The sequence below is a fragment of the Drosophila melanogaster genome, chromosome 2L (genome assembly GCF_000001215.4).
Source record: "Drosophila melanogaster chromosome 2L".
In the NCBI taxonomy this organism is placed as follows: Eukaryota; Metazoa; Arthropoda; class Insecta; order Diptera; family Drosophilidae; genus Drosophila; species Drosophila melanogaster.
In genome coordinates, this window is record NT_033779.5 from 1,217,975 (window position 1) to 1,237,301 (window position 19,327).

The 19,327-nt window shown below is 41.9% G+C and overlaps 1 protein-coding gene across 1 annotated transcript, besides 1 other annotated feature; it reads left to right on the forward strand.

Moving 5' to 3' along the window:
* Nucleotides 1-1,318: 1,318 nt before the first annotated feature.
* CG42329 (uncharacterized protein) lies at nt 1,319-11,828 on the forward strand. Its single transcript, NM_134746.4, has 8 exons — nt 1,319-1,617; nt 1,683-2,061; nt 9,728-9,789; nt 9,854-10,163; nt 10,218-10,434; nt 10,491-10,678; nt 10,740-11,211; nt 11,279-11,828. The coding sequence occupies exons 1-8, from the start codon at nt 1,389-1,391 to the stop codon at nt 11,495-11,497; spliced, it is 2,076 nt and encodes a 691-aa protein (NP_608590.2). The 5' UTR covers nt 1,319-1,388; the 3' UTR covers nt 11,498-11,828.
* Nucleotides 2,210-9,618: a mobile genetic element.
* Nucleotides 11,829-19,327: the final 7,499 nt, after the last annotated feature.

A 19,327-nucleotide genomic window follows, 5' to 3' on the forward strand; every position in this document is an offset into this window, starting at 1 on the left:
TATGTTTCGGCATGAGTAAAGCTCTCCCAGTCAACTTTTTAAATAATTACACATCTGTATGTATGTGTAGCTCACACGGAACTCATTGAGTAAACGGGTGTATTGTAGTTATAGTAATGTTTGTAAACACTTATCAAGAGCCACTTGTAATAATCTCAGAAAGCAACAAAAAAGTGATTATTTTCTACTGTTTGTATTTGATGAGTAATGGAACCAATGCAGAGTTGATGATTTCACAAAATTTGATCAACTAACTGGTTCGTTGGCTCAGATAATAATTGTAAACAAAAATGTGTGGTTACAAGTTGCCATACAATAACACACTTTATATTAAAATATTTATAATCACCAATAGGTATCATTTATTCCATACTCTGCGTGAAACATATTTTTGGCAAAATGCGTGACAAGAGCATTCGGAGATCCAGCGGAGAAAGTATTTCGCCCCACTCTCGATTTTTTTGTCTTATTTGTTTATTCACGCCTGGGAATACCCACACTTTTTTGACTGACTAGCAATACATTAAGTTTTGAATCGCATATTGATTAATGCGACTATTATTGCGCAATAGTAACGACGCCAGATGGACCGAGCTGCCTTAGCTCGGTAGTATCGCCCTTTCCAAGGGCAGCGGGTTCAATAACCCAGCCATGAACCGCCGAACTATTACAAGTGGGCAAATCTACTGGCCAAGGTGAGCCACTTCAAATCACTCAACCGATTTAGCGAGCTAGTGACGAATTTATTGAGACTATCAGTAGTGGCCCAGTATCGCCGGTGGATCTGTTCGCCAGAAGTCACTATCGGTCGCTGACCCATTTGTGAAATATAAAACAAACTGACGTAATTGTTGCCCGAGTTTTAACCCGTCGATGGGCCAGGTGTTTCCCCGGGGATACACTCTACTGATTGCGTGATGCTGCAGTTATGCCTGACAGTTAATAGTTTTTACTCAGCGTCATCGGCAGCGCAACGGACATCCCCATGTGTGGCATTGAATCTAATTCGGCTGCTATATCGGTCATTGAACCGATTTATAGGCGATCGTCACAATGATCGTTGCTCGCACGCTGCTGAGATATCGCAAAAGTGAGGTGGATAGACCCACCTGCTACCCTGCATAAGGGTGCGAGATAAACCTAATGGCACATGGCCCACGGGTTATCAAAAAGTTCCCACTGCACGACCGAGCGACTAACTACTGCAGTCAAGAGAGCTCCTCAGGTGATTAGAAATATGTGTTAGCCATATCAGACGGCTCGTGGGCCGGAGTAAGACTCTTACTAGCCCGGTATAAATATCACTCGCAGCGTCATGGCCGTCGCACACAGCAATGGTATTCAGGCAACTAAGCAGCGCGAGCTCATCGCTCTTCATCCCGACCAAGATGATCGTGGCCTTGATCGGGATCATGGGGGTGGGAGTACTAACCACTGCCCAGACGTACAGCTCCAAGGACCTGTTGACTTGGATGCAGTCCAGCAACTTCGGCTACCAGGTGCTCCAGCAGGCCTTGAATGACAACCAATCCTCATCTGCTGCCGAGGCATCTTGCCTGGCGGAGGTTCGCCTCCTCCTCACGGGAGCAGAGGCCAAATCCTTGCCTGCTCTTCGAGGTCGGTTGATGGCAACCGATGTGGATATACTTTATATACTGACCTTCCGTGTCCGTGTCTTACAGTTTTCGATGCCTGGGGAAAGTTCCCGCAAGGACTGCTCTACGGCCACTTTATGGACATGGGCAACTACGAATCCTGCCTCAGCTTGGATCTCAGCAAGAGTCTGGGCAATGTCATGACCATCAATGCCGGAGCCAAGTATTGCTTGAGTCGTATGCAGTTCGAGAGTTTGCTCATGGAAGCCGCCGGCGCAGATGCCCTCACCTTGAGTATTGGAACCTGCATACCCTCATCCTGCAGTGCCGCCCAACTCAGTCGATGGATGTCTGGTCATCTGAAGGATATGTTTGGGCAGAATTCGACGGAAGCAACATTGGTGCAGGAAAAGGACTGCTCTTTGGCGCACAGAGATCCCATGAATGGACTGGACTGGCTTGCTGTGTGAGTAAAATCAAGGGGGATATGGGGTATTCCAGGTATAGATCGTATCTCCCAGCCTTTGTTTGCTCATATCTTACGCAATAAGCACTGGAAAGACAGGTTGTGTGCGCTTAGACTTGTTTGGCATGCCAACGAATTTAAGTGCCAGTGTAGTATGTGCATATATCGAGGGTACACTGTACCTATAAGTACACAGCAACACTTAGTTGCATTGCATAAATAAATGTCTCAAGTGAGCGTGATATAAGATCACCCATTTATGCTTTAAGCTAAGTCAGCATCCCCACGCTGGCCGCTGGCCATATATGCGCATAAGCTCTCTCTCTCTCTCTCTTATACATATATATATACGCTGCTCTTCTGCCGCTGTCGACGGCGGCGCAGTCGCAGTATTTAGGTAAGATTAGACACTCTGTAGAGGTTAAGCGGGCAGAACCGTTTCTGCTACTCGAAGAGATAAGAAGAAATAAAAAGGTGGCCTGACGGCTGCACCCAACTGCAAGGAAAACACGTGTTCTCAATTGGTGGCATATATTGGTTTATTACATGGCGACCGTGAGGCAGGAGCCTGCGATCTGAGGACTACTGAGGAAATGCTGCTAATATTGCCGATTTGATTTGGGAATTCTAAACAGCGACAACAGGTGTGAGAGGCAGGCCGCCCCTTACACCAGTGCGGGAGACCTAGAGACGGGACACTGATGAAAAAAAAAGAAACAAAAATACTGAGTGAGTAGAGTGTGGTAATGGGCAAACGCGGATGTCAGGAAATCAAAAATAAAGGTATAGCACATATTAAGTGGCTATGATATACAAATAAAACACCGCCCCCATGGGCAACGGCACAGAAATTAACTGCCGAATTAGACTTTCTGAAAGAAAACCTCCAGCAAAGAAAGCCGAATACCACAACTCACTCAGCAAAAATAGAAATAATCAATGAAGAAATAACTGAAAATTCAACATCACCCAAGCCGAAAAGACCCGACGTCTGCATGAAAGACTGCCCTCGACCATTGTAAGCCGCAACAGCAATTAGCACGGCATCCTGCGAGGGTAGGATTAGGATAAAGGATAAAGGATTCCACCGGCGCGCCGCACATGACAACAGCGAATGTCTACCAAGCAGACGTTCGAACACCCTGCTCCTGTCGAGCAAAGGGATCTGCCAAGTATCAAAGAGGTAATAGAGGTAGATCCGTCCGCGGGACCAAAGCCCTTGACCATACAAGAGTACAAGGCACGGACTGCAGCGAGGGAGCAGCCACCTAAAAAGAAGAGGGGTGGCCGCCGGATTAAGTTGCTCAGCGCCCGGAGGCTCAACATCGAACTACTGAAGACGGCAACTAATGAGGAAGACCGGCAGCGCTACAAAGAGCGCCTTGCAGCCATCAATCAACAACTTCGTGGTGCGAAGTAAAGCGGCGGGCTGCGTTATACGCCATAGCCTCAACCGCCCAAATATTATATTAATGTTGTCGATGCGGTTTCCGCTGCAACAAAATTACTAACTTATCAGGGACCCATTTCATAACTAACACATTATACTCAGTCCTAAACTTAAAATAAGTAATAATATTGTAAAATTGCAAATTGCAACCGATGTAAACTGAGTATAATGAATTCATCTATCAAGTAAAAATATGTTTAACAACAGTTTAGACCTATTAAAATTTCGAGCTATATTTATATCTGATCGAGATAACAATAATTGACCAATTCTCAAAGTTAAAATTCTATTTGTACTTTTGATATACAAATAAAGACTAATTTTCCCCATATCAAAATGGGACATAAGTCGTGGATACAACCCCACAGTTAAATTCAATGTACTTACTATTTTTGATTTTAGTTATCCTATCAGCCTTTTAACCTGGCCTTAAAACTTTATCAGTTTCACAAAAGATCGTTGAAAAGACTTACATGAGTCGAGCCAATGATTTAGACAAAATCTAATAGAAACTACACCAAAAAGGTACAAGTGCGATTACATCGCTAAAAGGTACATACATGGAATGGCTAAACTTAACCATATCCATAAACAGTATTAGAGATGCTTTTGATAAATCCTATAAATGTATTAATAAAACCGCGCTGATCAAAACTCAGACGCTTATTTTTCACATAAAGGTATTGATAACACAATACAACACATTACAAAACCTAATAGTAACAAACAAAAGCAAACTCACTGAAGAACATAAAGTCCAATGCTTCAAAGTTCTCAGTTCATTTGGTAAAAGACTACATAATACCAGCGTTAGACACAGTATTATAATAGAAGTCCCAACAGAACTAACCAAAATAGCAGAATTCGACGAAAGCCAGTTAAGAGACTTGGACGAGTCGCAGCCGTTAGAAGATTTAGATATCGAAAGCGATATCGAATCAATAGAAGAATTAAAATTTAATACCGTACAACCAAATACAAGAAACATGGCCAACGCATTAGAAGCTCAGAGAGCATACGTTAAACAGGTATCTGCCACAGTACCTGAATTCGATGGTAAGAAACTCCATTTAAACAGGTTTGTGACAGCACTTAAGTTGACGGATCTAACTAAAGGAGATCAAGAAACTTTAGCAGTAGAGGTCATAAAGACCAAAATTATTGGCCCATTAAACTATAAAGTAGAACATGCGACAACGATACAGGCAATAATTACCATATTGCAGGCAAACGTAAAAGGCGAATCGCCTGACGTTATAAAGGCCAAATTAATAAATGCCCAACAAAGAGGCAAGACCGCGTCTCAGTATGTTACAGAAATAGACAGTATGCGTAAGCAGCTCGAGGCAGCTTACATAGACGGCGGATTAGACGCCGATAATGCTGACAAATTCGCGACTAAAGAGTCGATATCAGCAATGACCAAAAACTGTGCCAACGAGGCACTTAAAATGATCTTAACTGCAGGTACATTTAGTACATTCAACGACGCAATGGAAAAATACCTACATTGCAGTACAGAAATAACCGGCAATTCAAATACAGTCTTATTCTATAATGGGAATAATAGACGTGGTAATTATAATGCCTACTATCGTGGTAGAGGCAGAAATAATTATAACCATAATTATAACCAGAATTATAACCAAGGTTATAATAATAACAACAGAGGTCGCGGAGGCTACCGCGGCCACGGTAATAACAGAGACGGAGGTAACCGAAGGGGTAACCAAAGTCAGAATAATAATAACAACCGAAATGTGCGTAACGTACAATCGGAAAACAGCCAGACCCCCTTAAGCGATCAACAGTAAAAGTGTTTAAAGTAAACCTAAATCTGAGTATTTTCATTAAGACAAAAAACCATGAAACAAACACAGTTCTTACATTACTAATAGACACAGGTGCAGAAATTTCATTGCTAAAAGCCAAAGCAAAGGAATATAATAATATAAATTTCAGTAATATATCAAATATTACAGGTATTGGGCAAGGAACCATACAGTCTATAGGTACAGTAGATCTTGACATACGCATTCAGGATGTTCTAGTGCCACATGAATTTCATGTAGTACCTGAGAATTTTCCGATACCATGCGATGGCATAATCGGAATAGATTTTATCAAGAAATACAATTGCGTATTAGAGTTTCAAAATAACAAAGACTGGTTCACAATAAGACCCAATAACTTCAGTAGACAGATTAGTGTACCAATTACACATAACTTAGACTCCAACACACTCTTATTGCCAGCTAGATGCGAAGTAATCAGACAAGTCAAATTACTCACTAACGAAAAAACGGTGGTAGTACCAAATCAGGAGCTGCAACCAGGTATAATAGTAGCAAGCACCATTGCCGATAGCAAAAACGCATTGATTCGCATTATAAATACAAATAATAAAGACGCCATAATAGATAGCGCGAAGATCAAATGCGAATCAATGAAAGACTATGACATTTTTACAACACCAGTAGAAAAGGAAAATAGAACTGAAGAAATTTTAAAACAATTAAGATTCCCTAAACAATTCAATAATGAACTAACTAAGTTATGCACCGAGTTTAGCGATATTTTTGGTCTAGAAACAGAACCAATATCGGCTAACAATTTCTACAAACAAAAACTCAGATTAGGGGAAAAAACACCGGTCTATATAAAAAACTATCGCATGGCAGATAGCCAAAAACCAGAAATCGCCAGACAGGTAAAAAAATTAATAGACGATGGAATAGTTGAACCATCAATGTCTGAATATAATAGTCCATTACTTTTGGTTCCAAAGAAACCACTTCCGAATTCCACGGAAAAAAGATGGCGATTAGCAGTTGACTATCGTCAAATAAATAAGAAACTATTATCAGACAAATTTCCACTTCCAAGAATAGAAGATATTCTTGATCAATTAGGAAGAGCAAAGTATTTTTCATGTCTCGACCTAATGTCTGGATTCCACCAGATAGAACTAGAAAAAAGGTATAGAGATATAACGTCATTTTCAACAGCCAATGGCTCATATCGCTTCACGCGATTACCATACGGACTGAAAGTAGCACCAAACTCCTTCCAACGTATGATGACACTTGCATTTTCTGGTCTTGAACCATCGCAAGCATTTCTATATATGGATGACTTAGTAGTAATAGGTTGTTCAGAAAAACATATGCTCAAAAATTTGACTAACGTATTCGAGCTATGTAGACGACATAATTTGAAACTACATCCAGGGAAATGTTCTTTCTTTATGAAAGAAGTAACATATTTGGGTCACAAATGTACCGATAAAGGTATACTCCCAGATGACACCAAATATGAAGTTATAGAAAAATATCCTATACCAACAGATGCCGACAGTGCTAGGCGTTTCGTAGCCTTCTGTAATTATTACAGACGTTTCATTAAAAATTTTTCTGATCATTCACGCCACTTAACGAGGCTTTGTAAAAAGAATGTTCAATTCGAATGGACAGCAGAATGCAATGATGCATTCGAATACCTTAAAACAGAATTAATGAAACCAACATTACTACAGTACCCAGATTTCGGTAAAGAATTTTGCATAACAACCGATGCTAGTAAACAGGCATGCGGAGCGGTACTTACACAAGATCACAATGGTCAACAACTTCCAGTGGCATACGCTTCAAGAATGTTCACTCAAGGTGAAAGTAATAAGTCCACTACAGAACAAGAATTAACGGCCATTCATTGGGCCATAAATCATTTTCGACCATACATATATGGCAAGCATTTCATGGTAAAAAGCGATCATAGACCATTGTCATACCTATTCTCTATGAAAAATCCAAGTTCAAAACTCACTCGTATGAGGCTGGATTTAGAAGAGTATGACTTTACTGTAGAATATCTTAAGGGGAAAGATAACCATATTGCGGACGCCTTGTCTCGCATAACAATAAAAGATCTGAAAACAATCAACAGAGAAATATTAAAAGTTACCACCAGATCAAAAGCTAAACAGGAAAATTCCTGTAAGGACGAAGCAATAGTCAAAATACAAGAGGAAAAAGAGCAAACAATAGAAAAGCCCAAAGTCTATGAAGTTGTCAATAATAATGACACAAAGAAATATGTTTTAATCAAAATAGATAAACACAAGTGTTTATTAAAACGAGGAAAAACAATTGTTTCACGCTTTGATGTTGATGACTTGTATTCTAATGAAACATTTGATCTAAATCAATTCTTTCAAAGGCTTATTTCAAAAGCCGGAATGCATAAAATAACAAAAATGCGAATATCACCAAGCGAACAGATGTTCCAATTTGTATCACTAAATGAATTTAAAATAAAGGGCAACCGAGTACTCGAAAAAGTAGAACTAGCTATTCTACAAAAGGTGATAATTATAGACAAAAATGACGAAGCTCAGATTAAAGAAATTTTGACAAAATTCCATGATGATCCTATAGAAGGAGGCCACACTGGTATTTCGCGAACCCAGTCAAAAATCAAAAGATTTTATTATTGGCCCCAGATGACCAAGACAATCTCAAAGTATGTAAAGACTTGTTTGAAATGTCAACAAGCCAAAATTACAACACATACGAAAACTCCATTAACATTGATGCCAACGCCAGCAACAGCATTTGATACTGTTTTAATTGATACCATTGGTCCACTACCGAAATCGGAAGACGGAAATGAGTATGCAGTTACAATCATATGCGATCTAACCAAGTTTTTAGTAACTATTCCAACACCAAATAAAAGTGCTAAAACAGTTGCAAAGGCTATATTTGAATTATTTGTACTGAAGTACGGTCCAATGAAGACGTTCATTACAGATCAAGGTACGGAATACAAAAATTCACTTATGAATGAATTATGCAAATATATGCATATAGAAAATCTAACATCTAGCGCTCACCATCATCAAACTTTAGGAACAATAGAAAGAAGCCACCGAACTTTTAATGAATATATACGTTCATACATATCGGTTAACAAAAGTGATTGGGACATTTGGTTACCATATTTCACTTATTGCTTCAATACAACACCCTCAATAGTCCATGACTATTGCCCATACGAACTAGTATTTGGCAGACTACCCAGACAATTCAAAGATTTCAGTAAGATAAACAAAATAGACCCAATATACAACTTAGACGACTACTCTAAAGAGCTTAAATGCAGACTAGAATTGTCGTACAACAGAGCAAGAAGAATGTTAGAAAAAGCAAAAGCGGATAGAAAATTAAGATATGATAGGAATACAAATAATTTCGAATTAAAAATAGGAGATAAAGTATTACTTAGAAAAGAAACAGGTCATAAGTTAGATAAAAGATATGAAGGTCCTTATGACGTAGTAGATATAGGAATAAATGACAATATAACCATTAAAACAGGAAGTAAGAAACAACAAATAGTACATAAAGATAGGCTAAAAAAGCACAAATAGAATGAAAAAAAAAAGGGCAATCAATGCCAAACCTTTCATAATAAAACTTAAATAACGGCCTGATCAGCCAAAACAATATAACAAAGACATAGATATAATCGAATTTTTATTAATTCAAAATACATACATATTTTTTCTTTATTCATTTAAAAATTCTATATCATAAATAATGTTAATTCATTAAAAATAATATTTAAGTAATTTTTATTTTATAATGGTAATATAGTTGATAGAAAATAACTTCATTTCTTTACGTTATTTTAAAAAAGAGGGGAGGTGTAGTATGTGCATATATCGAGGGTACACTGTACCTATAAGTACACAGCAACACTTAGTTGCATTGCATAAATAAATGTCTCAAGTGAGCGTGATATAAGATCACCCATTTATGCTTTAAGCTAAGTCAGCATCCCCACGCTGGCCGCTGGCCATATATGCGCATAAGCTCTCTCTCTCTCTCTCTTATACATATATATATACGCTGCTCTTCTGCCGCTGTCGACGGCGGCGCAGTCGCAGTATTTAGGTAAGATTAGACACTCTGTAGAGGTTAAGCGGGCAGAACCGTTTCTGCTACTCGAAGAGATAAGAAGAAATAAAAAGGTGGCCTGACGGCTGCACCCAACTGCAAGGAAAACACGTGTTCTCAATTGGTGGCATATATTGGTTTATTACACCAGAATGCGTTTTTAGAAAAAGCTTTGGGCGAGCGAACTATAAAACTAATTACTTTAACTTTGATGAGTTTTTCAACCTAATGAAAATTTATTTCATATTGTTTTTAGGTCAATTCTCATCTTATTGTGCATCGTCGTTTTGCTGGCTACAATTTTGGACTATAGCTGTGGTAAAGAAATTGGAATTACTCATAACTCAGGCTCTGATATTCATTCATTTGTTTCTTCCAAAAGTTTCCAACAAGCTGCTGAGCTCCTTTTCCCTTCGCAAAAATGTACCCCAGTTGCTTAAGACCTCGAACACACCATCGCCTCGAGTGATTCCATGTTTGAATGGCATTCGTTGCTTGACCATCATCTGGATCATACTTGGTCACGGCTACATGTACCTTCTACTGGCGCCCACCATTAATGCTTACGATATCGTGGCCTGGGCTCAGATGCCCTTCTCCATGATCCTCCAGAGCGGCACTACGTCTGTGGACACCTTCTTCCTGCTCAGTGGACTGCTTCTGGTTCTGTCCGCCCTGCGTGAGATGGATCGGTGAGTTTCCATAATGTTTATCGAGGCTTCCATATTCAATTCGAATGTTCTTAGCTCCAAGGGTCGTCTGCATGTGCCACTGATGTATCTGCACCGTCTGGTTCGCCTGACTCCTGTTTTGGCCCTGGCCGTGCTCATCTTTATGACCCTTTTCCCCCGACTGGACAGTGGTCCTCTGTGGAATCAGTTCACCAGCTCATCGGAGCTCTGCAGCGACACCTGGTGGGCAACTCTGCTCTACGTGCAAAATTATGCTGCTCCTGGTAGGATGGTACGTAATACTTAAGAGCCTCCTTGTGCGACGTTTAACCTATTTAATTAATTTAGTGTCTGGGTCATTCGTGGTATCTGGCTGTGGATATGCAACTGTATATTATATCCCCACTCCTTCTGATCGCCCTTTACAAATGGGGCAAAAAGGCTATCGCAGGAATTGTCCTGCTGATCCTTCTGCTGTCCGGGTGCGTCTTTGGCATAGTTATGCTGCGGGATCTGAAAGTGTTTGATCGCTATGGGTAAGTAAAGCTTTATATAGAAATCAGATATGATAGCTAATAAAAATAACTTCCATCATAGAAACCTTGGTGGTGACAGCACCGAGATGCGCCTCATCTACTACACCACCCATGCCAGAGCCACTCCCTGGTTGATTGGATTGCTTTTTGGTTACTTTCTGCACCACCAGAATGTACGGAAGACACGCCTGCCCAAGTGGCTGGCTTTGGTGCTCTGGATTCTGAGTCTTTCCATGCTGGCCACTGTAATCTTCGCCGTATATCCTTATACCCAGAGTGGGGCAGGGGACATTTCCGCAATGGCTGGAGCTTTCTATCTTTGTTGCAGTCGGATTGCCTGGCCTTTGGCCTTGTGCTGGATAATCTGGGCGTGCCAAAATGGACTGGCCCCCATTGTGAATGAGTTTCTGAGCTGGTCCTTTTGGCAGCCACTTTCAAAGTTGTCCTACTGCCTGTATATATGGCATCTGCTGGTGGAAACGGTTCATATAGCGCGGATCAAGACGAGTCTGCACTTTTCGGACTACGACGCTGTAAGTACACCCTACATTTTAGCAAAAACTTACAAAGTATTTACGTATATGTTGAATATTTTTCTAGATTCTCCGCTTCTGGTCGGACTTTGGCATTACCTTGTTTGTATCCATGTTCATGCACCTTTGTGTTGAGGTGCCATTGGGGCGCCTCGAGATGGAACTGCTAAAAAGGTGTCAAAAGAAAGAGGACAGTCCAGAAAGTCCAAGAGTAGACCCCTCCACTGAACCAACTGAAGTAATTCCAGCGACTAGCATTTCCCGCCAGAACTTAGTCGACCCCTAAACAAAGTTTTTATAATTGTTATGTGTATTTAACTCAAGCAAGTTAAATCGCAAGTCTAATCTGTGAATAGCGCTCTTAAATAAGCATACATTTTTTATAATGTGTGATATATCTACAAAAACAATTTTTACATTCATATTGCATACACTTTACTTGTACATATATATGTATACTTGTATATATATATATACAAAACTTAAATGAAAACCCCCGAAAGTATGCAAGATGAACACTAAATGACAAGACAAGTAAGAGAAATCTTTGTAAATGTCTCGAACAGTTTTTGTTAGCTTAGCTAATTAACTGACATAAATAAATATCATTTAAAACCAAACTCAGATATTTCTACTCACGTTCTCCGTACATGTAATGTAAGATGGATGTGCTATAAAGTTTAGGCCCACATCACGTATGAGCAATGTGCCCCACTCATATATCACAATCCTTTCAATCAGCTCCAAAAGAGCAAGTTCTGACCAATTTTCCCCCGGCACAGCCATATCTTCATAGTAGACCCATTTCCCACAACAATTACCCTTTAACATACACAAATTCCACATCACGTATACGCCTCGTGGGCCGCCCATTCGTTCGAAAATTGGTCGTTGGGTTTTTCGGGTGTTCGCCGTGCCATCAAACACCGAAAAAGTGTCGGGGGCGGACATCTATGCAAAGCTAAACGTGCAGCAACTAACAACTAAATTTCATTAAACCGCAGCGCACAAATTGAACTACAACAAACCCACCGCCAAAACACCATCCTCATCAACATCAACGGCAAAAACAAATGCCGCCGGAGGGAAATTTAAGTGCCTTCGGCGACCAAACGAACCAATTTTGTAGCGGCCATTTCAGGGAGCCAAAGCTCCAAAAAAGTCCGGAAAAAAAAATGCTCAACAAAATGAAGCGGCATGAAGTTAATGCCGCAGACTCTGCACGGCCATGTGCTTCACGAGACAGCGGATGCCAAAAAGCAGCAGGCAGGACAACAACTCGTGCATGAAGCGCCCCAGTGGGTGGGGGCTCAAAGGAGCGGGTGGGTGGTTGTCGCAAGGACGAGGGGTGGGCAAAATCACGCAACGGAGCATGACAAGCGAACGCAACGTAGCGCATCCTGGCTGCCTTTTTGCCACGTTTCCCGGGCACAGGATTCCGAGCGGCCTGGACTCCTGGACAACTTCAAAAATGCTGCAGCTGTTCAATGGGCCAGTACCTCGTCTAGCCCCTCGGAACACTACCCCTCAAAATACTCACCATTTTGCCACCCGCTCTCTAGTTCTGCGTGATAATAAAATGAAAACTTTGAACGGCCAAGTGAAGAAATGAAGCAGTATCTAGTACACTGAAGAAAATTGCGTCGACATTTAATTAGATTTATTCCTTTTACAAGTTTGTTCAGGAACTAATTCTTTAGCTATAGGTAGTATGAGTTTTAGCCCACAATATAAGTTAATTGTTTAGGGGATCAATCGCTAGTTTCTCTCAGTGCACTCGGCCAGGCCAGCAACTCTGGCTGTTCCAGGCGACCAACGGCGCACCGCATGTCTGGCATATTTAATTTATTTATTTTATGCAAATTTTGGATAATGTATCTGCGGCCGCAGGATACCAAATACGAAGTACACAAGCACAAACAACGCCGGAACGGAAACCGCAGCAGCAGGAGTAGATGTAACAACATCAAGGGGTTTCCCAAGGTGGAGCCAACCACTTTCCCGGTCCCCCAGCTCCATTGCCCATCTCCTCCAGCTCCAGCTCCAGTCGAACAAAAAATGTTCCGTAATGAAAGCAATTGTTGCCAAACCGCGCAGCGCACAAAATTATTCAGCATAGTTCGAGCAAGAGACACCATAAACGCGCGCAGGACGAAGGACGAGGGACGACAGCTGGATGCGGTTGGAGAGCGATATTTAGCATTATACGCTTCATTGTCTAAAGTGGCGCCCAGGGAGAACCCCGCCTCTTATTGTATTTATTCAAAAGTTAGAACACCGGCTGCTTGCACTAACTACTAATGTGCGGTTCCCTCCACACACAAATGGTGGGCGAGGACGGAACGGGGGGCGTGGCACATCGGTGGCAAGTTCTATCCTGCGCCATTTGCTTTTTATTGTTCAAAAACTGTTGAAAAGTTTTGCCATAATTTTGGTAGATTTTTTTGCATCTTACTCTTTTTATCTATCGAAATTCGTAGGTTTTTGGTAATAATGAAAATTTCGAAGGAGAGCACAACCATTTACTTAACTTTATAAAATATATTATATTAAAATACAATATCTATAATTTTAGAATTTTCTTTTTAATTTTTCCATTGCCCCGCCCGCCAACCAGCTCTTCCAAATTAGCAGCGAAATTTCGACCACGACAGAATAAATATTATGTATACGCAGAGTTGGCGAAATGGGGCTTTCACTAATTAAAATGGTTTTTCCGCTGACGCTGCTGCACACCCCAGCAAAAAGTATATAATTCCCCAACGATTTGCGAAATGCAGCAAAGGAAACATACATTTATATACGCAGGTTTAAATGGAACCATATTTCAGGCAGCTCATGAATAAGTTGTGCTCCTCATGCGAACTCAGCCCGTCCATAAATTAGCATTAAAAGAGCTCGGGGCGTGGATTTTGATGATTTTCGTGGCAATTTTTTTTCTGTCGAAGGAGACCACTATCACGTGCAGCTAATAAATCTGCCCGAGAAGGGCATTTAAAAGGATTACGAATCATCGAAGGCCCGTCCGGATAAAAGTGATTAAGTCTGACCACGACGTGGCAACCTTTTTTGCGTACCCTCGATACTTTCGTTTTTTTCGCTCCTTTTCTTTCTTTCTCTACAATAGGGGGGTTTTATATATATGTATTTTTTTTTGGCTGCGATGTTTGTGCAATTGTATGTGAAACATTTCTGGACTTTTAACCCTTTTTTATGGGTCTGACTGGGGTCGGAGGTCTTGGACTGTCGCTTGCAGTCCATTTACCTGCACAATTGAATGATTTCCTAAGCCCCCAAGTGGTGTGAAGAAATGTCCTTGACGGGCAAGGGTTTGGTGGTGAAAAGAGTGCGCAGTTTATTTATCCTTTGAGTGGAAAGGGAATTTCAAGCGATGTTATTGGCATTTTATTGAGGAGTAATTTATGACTCATAAAGAGAATATTCTTAAATGTAAAATTCAAACAATTTTAAACTAATTACCCTTACCTTATACCATCTTTGCATTTAATTTGCGCGAAATTAGTTTCTTCTTTGCCGTTCTTACGAAAATAAATTCGCCAGCATAGTTGCCTCATTCATATCCTTTATGATTTAGTTGAGCCATAAACCTCTCAGGAGAACCGAGAACTGCCCGAAAATAAAGCCTGAGAAGTATGAAACAAAGGAAAGGAAAGAGTTCGGAGGATGCTCTTGTGTTCTTCCGCTTCCTCTCCGGCTGTCGGGCAGGCAATCATAAATATTCACTAACTGAGAGGAGGAAACGCCGGGCGAGGACATTAGTTAGCCGGCGAGGACAGGGCCAAAATTACAATTTTCGCCAGCCAACTTGCCAGTCCCTATTCCTATAACAACGTACTACTCCACGCAAAGCCGGAGTCTATGCTGTCTGGCTCTTCATAAAGGACAACTCCCACACAGGATCCTTCCCGGGTGGAATTTTATGTGTGGTCAGGCAATTTGCTGCTTTACAATAAGTGGCAGGGACATAAAAATAATAATTATGCTTGTACCTTTTATGATTATGGTGTGAAAACAACAATTGTTCGCAACCCCCACAAAAAAAAAAGAACGAGGACAACGCACAGCGATACTTATGAGCCATGTGTAGGTGGAGCTTTAAGGAACAAATTATTAAAACAACAACGAAGGGAGCCACAAAAAAAAGATGCGAGAACAGCTCAATGTTAATGGCCAAGATTAAGGGTCTGGGCAAGTCCTGCTCCTGCAGGACTCTCCATTTCCTTGGCCTTAGCTCCGAGCTTAGCGCCTTCCCGTCTGCTTTCAGCACAATAAACAAAAAGTAATTTTCACAAATTTGCCAAACTTGTAAGCCCGAAAGCAAGCGAACCATTGGAATTTATGTGGCGTGCCCGCTTTCTGAGAGTGGACCCAGGTGCTAGTTCCGCCACTCCCACGAGATCCAGACACGAACCTTTCTTAGCTACCCGGCACGGCAAGTCCTCGATACATACACTTCTTTCTGGCGGCTTCCCGGAAAGGAAACTGTCGCGACGCCATTTATTATCCCCTGTCTGAAGGAAGGGTCGCCCATTGTCGCCTGCCGACGGAGTCGCCCCAACCGCCCTTTTAATAGATATGGTTAATGTGTGTGGAGCTAAGCTATCTCTGCATGTGCATCCGCAGCCCCAAATCCATCCCACACTCCGATTTTGGTGCCCTCTTCGAGTTCCGCTTGATTGTCCTGCTCTGGGGAGTGTTTGAAAAAGTCGAAATTCAGGGGATCTGTTGCAGTCGACGTAGAAAACCCAAAACCAGAGACGTAAAATATGGAACACAATAAAAAACCGATGACAGAGATCAATTACATGTATTACCTTTAGACCTTTGTTACTTACTCAATCTCATAAATTCAAACCAATTATTTTGAAATGTTACCAGAGCTGACTAAGTGCATGGAATTGTTAAAGTTGTAAGTTTACCATTCCCTGGTTCACCATTTAAGCAGGACTCATCTGTGATTTCTTTCCTCCTCTGCCATCCTTGCCTAATTCAATCGGCTGTGGCAAATTAAAGTTCCATTTCTCTTTTTTGGCGAAGGCGTCAAACCCTTGCCAAATCAAAGGAAAAATCCTTCTTATCGGGACAACCCTTGGCCCAGGGTCAAAGTTCGACTGAATCCCCGACCACGCTTAGCATATGCGCATAAATCACTGGGCAAAAAGGGGAGCGCGGACCCAGGAAGAGCAGACAGAAAGCCACCCGCTGCAGGACAATAAAATGGCTAAACGCTACAATGACAATTCAAGCATGTAAATGAAAGGCGGACTAGGAATGGAACAGCGAAGGGGAGGTCCTGGCACAGGACAAAGGGGCATGAGGCTGGGGAATCGAAGACGGCAAAGGACTTTGGTAGATGCCGCGCGCAAATGAAATTAAAGACGAGCAAACAAGTTACGGTCAGACAATCAGGAGCGTAAAAAAGGACGAAGGACACTGGCCTGCATTGTGCCGAACGCACACCAGCCCCCTTTTCGCTTTAATCAATTCCTGTTGGGGCACGCCCTTAGTCCCTTAGTTTTTTGGTTTCTGACTGACGAAGAATCTGCCTTTTGGGGATTTCTTGCCTGCAACGCAGAGATTGATTCGTGCTGGTCGTGAACCCCCTTTGATGGCTGCCCGCCCTTGTTTGGCCTTTGATTAAATTAGATTTCACAGGACATATGTACACATCCCGAAACACGTTCAACTAGAAGGGATCTTCTGTTTGTCCGGATTTGAATGGAAAGTTTAGAAAAATTGCGCGTAATTTGCAGCAAATCCTTCGTGTAATTTGTTTGTCAGCAAATTGGGCTCGGACCTGGGTAACGAATGTGTAAATGTCGCCCATTTAACATTTCACCCAAATCCCGGATTTTTTCCTTCAGGATCAGATGTTTTTCCTCTCTTTGACATTGTCTAATGAGTAAATTAGGCTGGTGATGCGGGTAGGTGGGTCCGTTCGGACTCCATCATGGGAACCATTTATTGCGAGTGGGTCAGTGTTCTTAACGATGATGTCCTGCGGTGATGGATATGGGACAGATTGTGAGAGTTATGGTATATACAAGATACATAGATAAAAGTAGTGGGTACCTTCTGATTGATAGTTTCCTAATTGATTTTTCTAATATTTAACAGCATTACTTAGTCCACCCTTTGATTTATAAAACTTTTAAGCGGCTTAATGGCGACAACCACAAGTTCTAATGCGATAATTCTCCCCGTCCACTAACCTCTCCCTTTCTCATGCACTGCCATATTTGGCCAAGGCTGGCATCAATGTTTAATGTCCTTTGGCAAGGACTTTCCCTCTGTAGTTCGATGGAAACCGCAATAATTTCTGTGGCCATGCGTTCGAGCAACATTTATTTTTAGTTTTGCCCCGGATCTGCCGTCCTCACAAAACTAGCCACAAAGGATATGTAAAGGGGACGATGTGTGGCTTGAAGCCTGTCAATGGCCATGGAAGGACATGCTGGCAAGGAGCAGAGGGAAGCTGGCCAAAGATGGACAAAACAAAGGCAAATTGAAATGAATGCGTGCGGCAAAAGTTTTGCGGGCAGGAAGGCCAAAACTCGAGTGCAGCTCGCAGGACACGACCAGTGGAATAATCCTTTGTCCTGCCACGGATGCTCTCCCCAAAAACTTTTGCGGTTCAATTTGAAAAGGAAACTGCAAAGGAAATTCCAAGGACACACAGCCACGCACACACGAGGATGAATAAAATTTTAATTAAACTAATGAAAATGTACATGGCCCTGGGATATCAGAGGAAATGTATATCCTGGCGAGCGGCCAAATTTTTTCGGTTTCGAGCGGAAAACATTAAAAATTAACTGGCGGAATAATCGAAACTGTTAAAACGTTAATTTAACACTTAAACAAGCCAAACCGCAGGACAACTCGCAACAGTTAACTGCGACTGCTAACGGCAACTGTCACTGTCTATTGGGTGGGTGGTTCGTCCTGTGGGTGGGTGGCATTCCTATTGGCAGCTTCTCTGTGTGTCACATTTAATGCAAGAACGGAATTCCATTAAGCGACAACCGCAGCGCTGCTGACGTTGCTGCCACAGTCGAAACCAAACCATACCAAACCGAACCAAACCGAGCCAAACCAACCCAAAAACCCAACCGATCCGAGCTGAACCACCCAAGCCAACCACCCTAACCCACTCGCATCCGCAGGAGAGGAAACGCATTTGTGGTGCCAAATAAACACGCGTTTCGCATGGCACAAGCATCCTGGCGATGGAATCGTGAGCGAAGCGTGCTTGGTCAGTATTTTCAATATTTTTATAATGCTGTATTTTTGTAAGGTATTCGGAGTGCTTAAGTAGGCAGTAGAAGAAGACTTCGGATTATGTGATTAAAGCTAGTCTATTTGAATCACGACTGCAACTCACAGGGATCCACAACTGTAAGTCTGGGGAGCACACACGAACGCCCCAGCAATCCCAGCCAAGAGGAGTCCCCAAACCCCCGGAAAACTCCATCGAATCATTCGAGGACCGACTGCAGTCTGATCCCGAAACATTTCGACCCTTCCCGTGTTTTCAGCTACCCGGAACACGCAGCATATTGCAGATGTTTAAACACAAAGCTTCAATTGATGTGGGGCGGAGTGGGGGAAAGAATCACAGTGAAGCTACCCACATGTAAGCCGCTTGTGCGAGTGCGTATGTAAATGTATAAGTGTGTAGGTGTGTGTGTGTGTGTGTGTGCGCTGGGGGCGCACATAAATTGCAATCGGAATATCAAATTGGCAGCTGGAGGGTGAAAAGGTTGGGGGAGCGCAAGGACGAGGACTCGAGGACTCGCCTGGCCGTTGTGATTTTATCAATTCAATAAAAACCAAATAAAATCAGTACAAATGCAAATACCATTAATGTATTGGGTTTAACTTTGTTTTGTTTTCGATTCTGCCCTTTTTTCCATGGCCTTCCGCATCGTATTGTTTTCTTTGTAAGCAGAGTGGGTCGCCCATTCGATGCAATATTTTCATATTTATTTACTATTATGTGCATATATTCTTGTTGTATTATTTACGCTCCTGTGCTTCTTTTTATAGTTGACTGGGGACAAAAACATGCGAGTTGCAAAGTTGTTCGGGAAAT

Excerpts from the sequence above, each read along its gene's own strand:
- CG42329 (NM_134746.4), top strand. The coding sequence starts at position 1,389 with ATGATCGTGGCCTTGATCGGGATCATGGGGGTGGGAGTACTAACCACT. Across the intron at positions 2,062-9,727 it reads GGACTGGACTGGCTTGCTGT|GTCAATTCTCATCTTATTGT; the intron begins GTGAGTAAAATC and ends TATTGTTTTTAG. Across the intron at positions 10,164-10,217 it reads GCCCTGCGTGAGATGGATCG|CTCCAAGGGTCGTCTGCATG; the intron begins GTGAGTTTCCAT and ends GAATGTTCTTAG.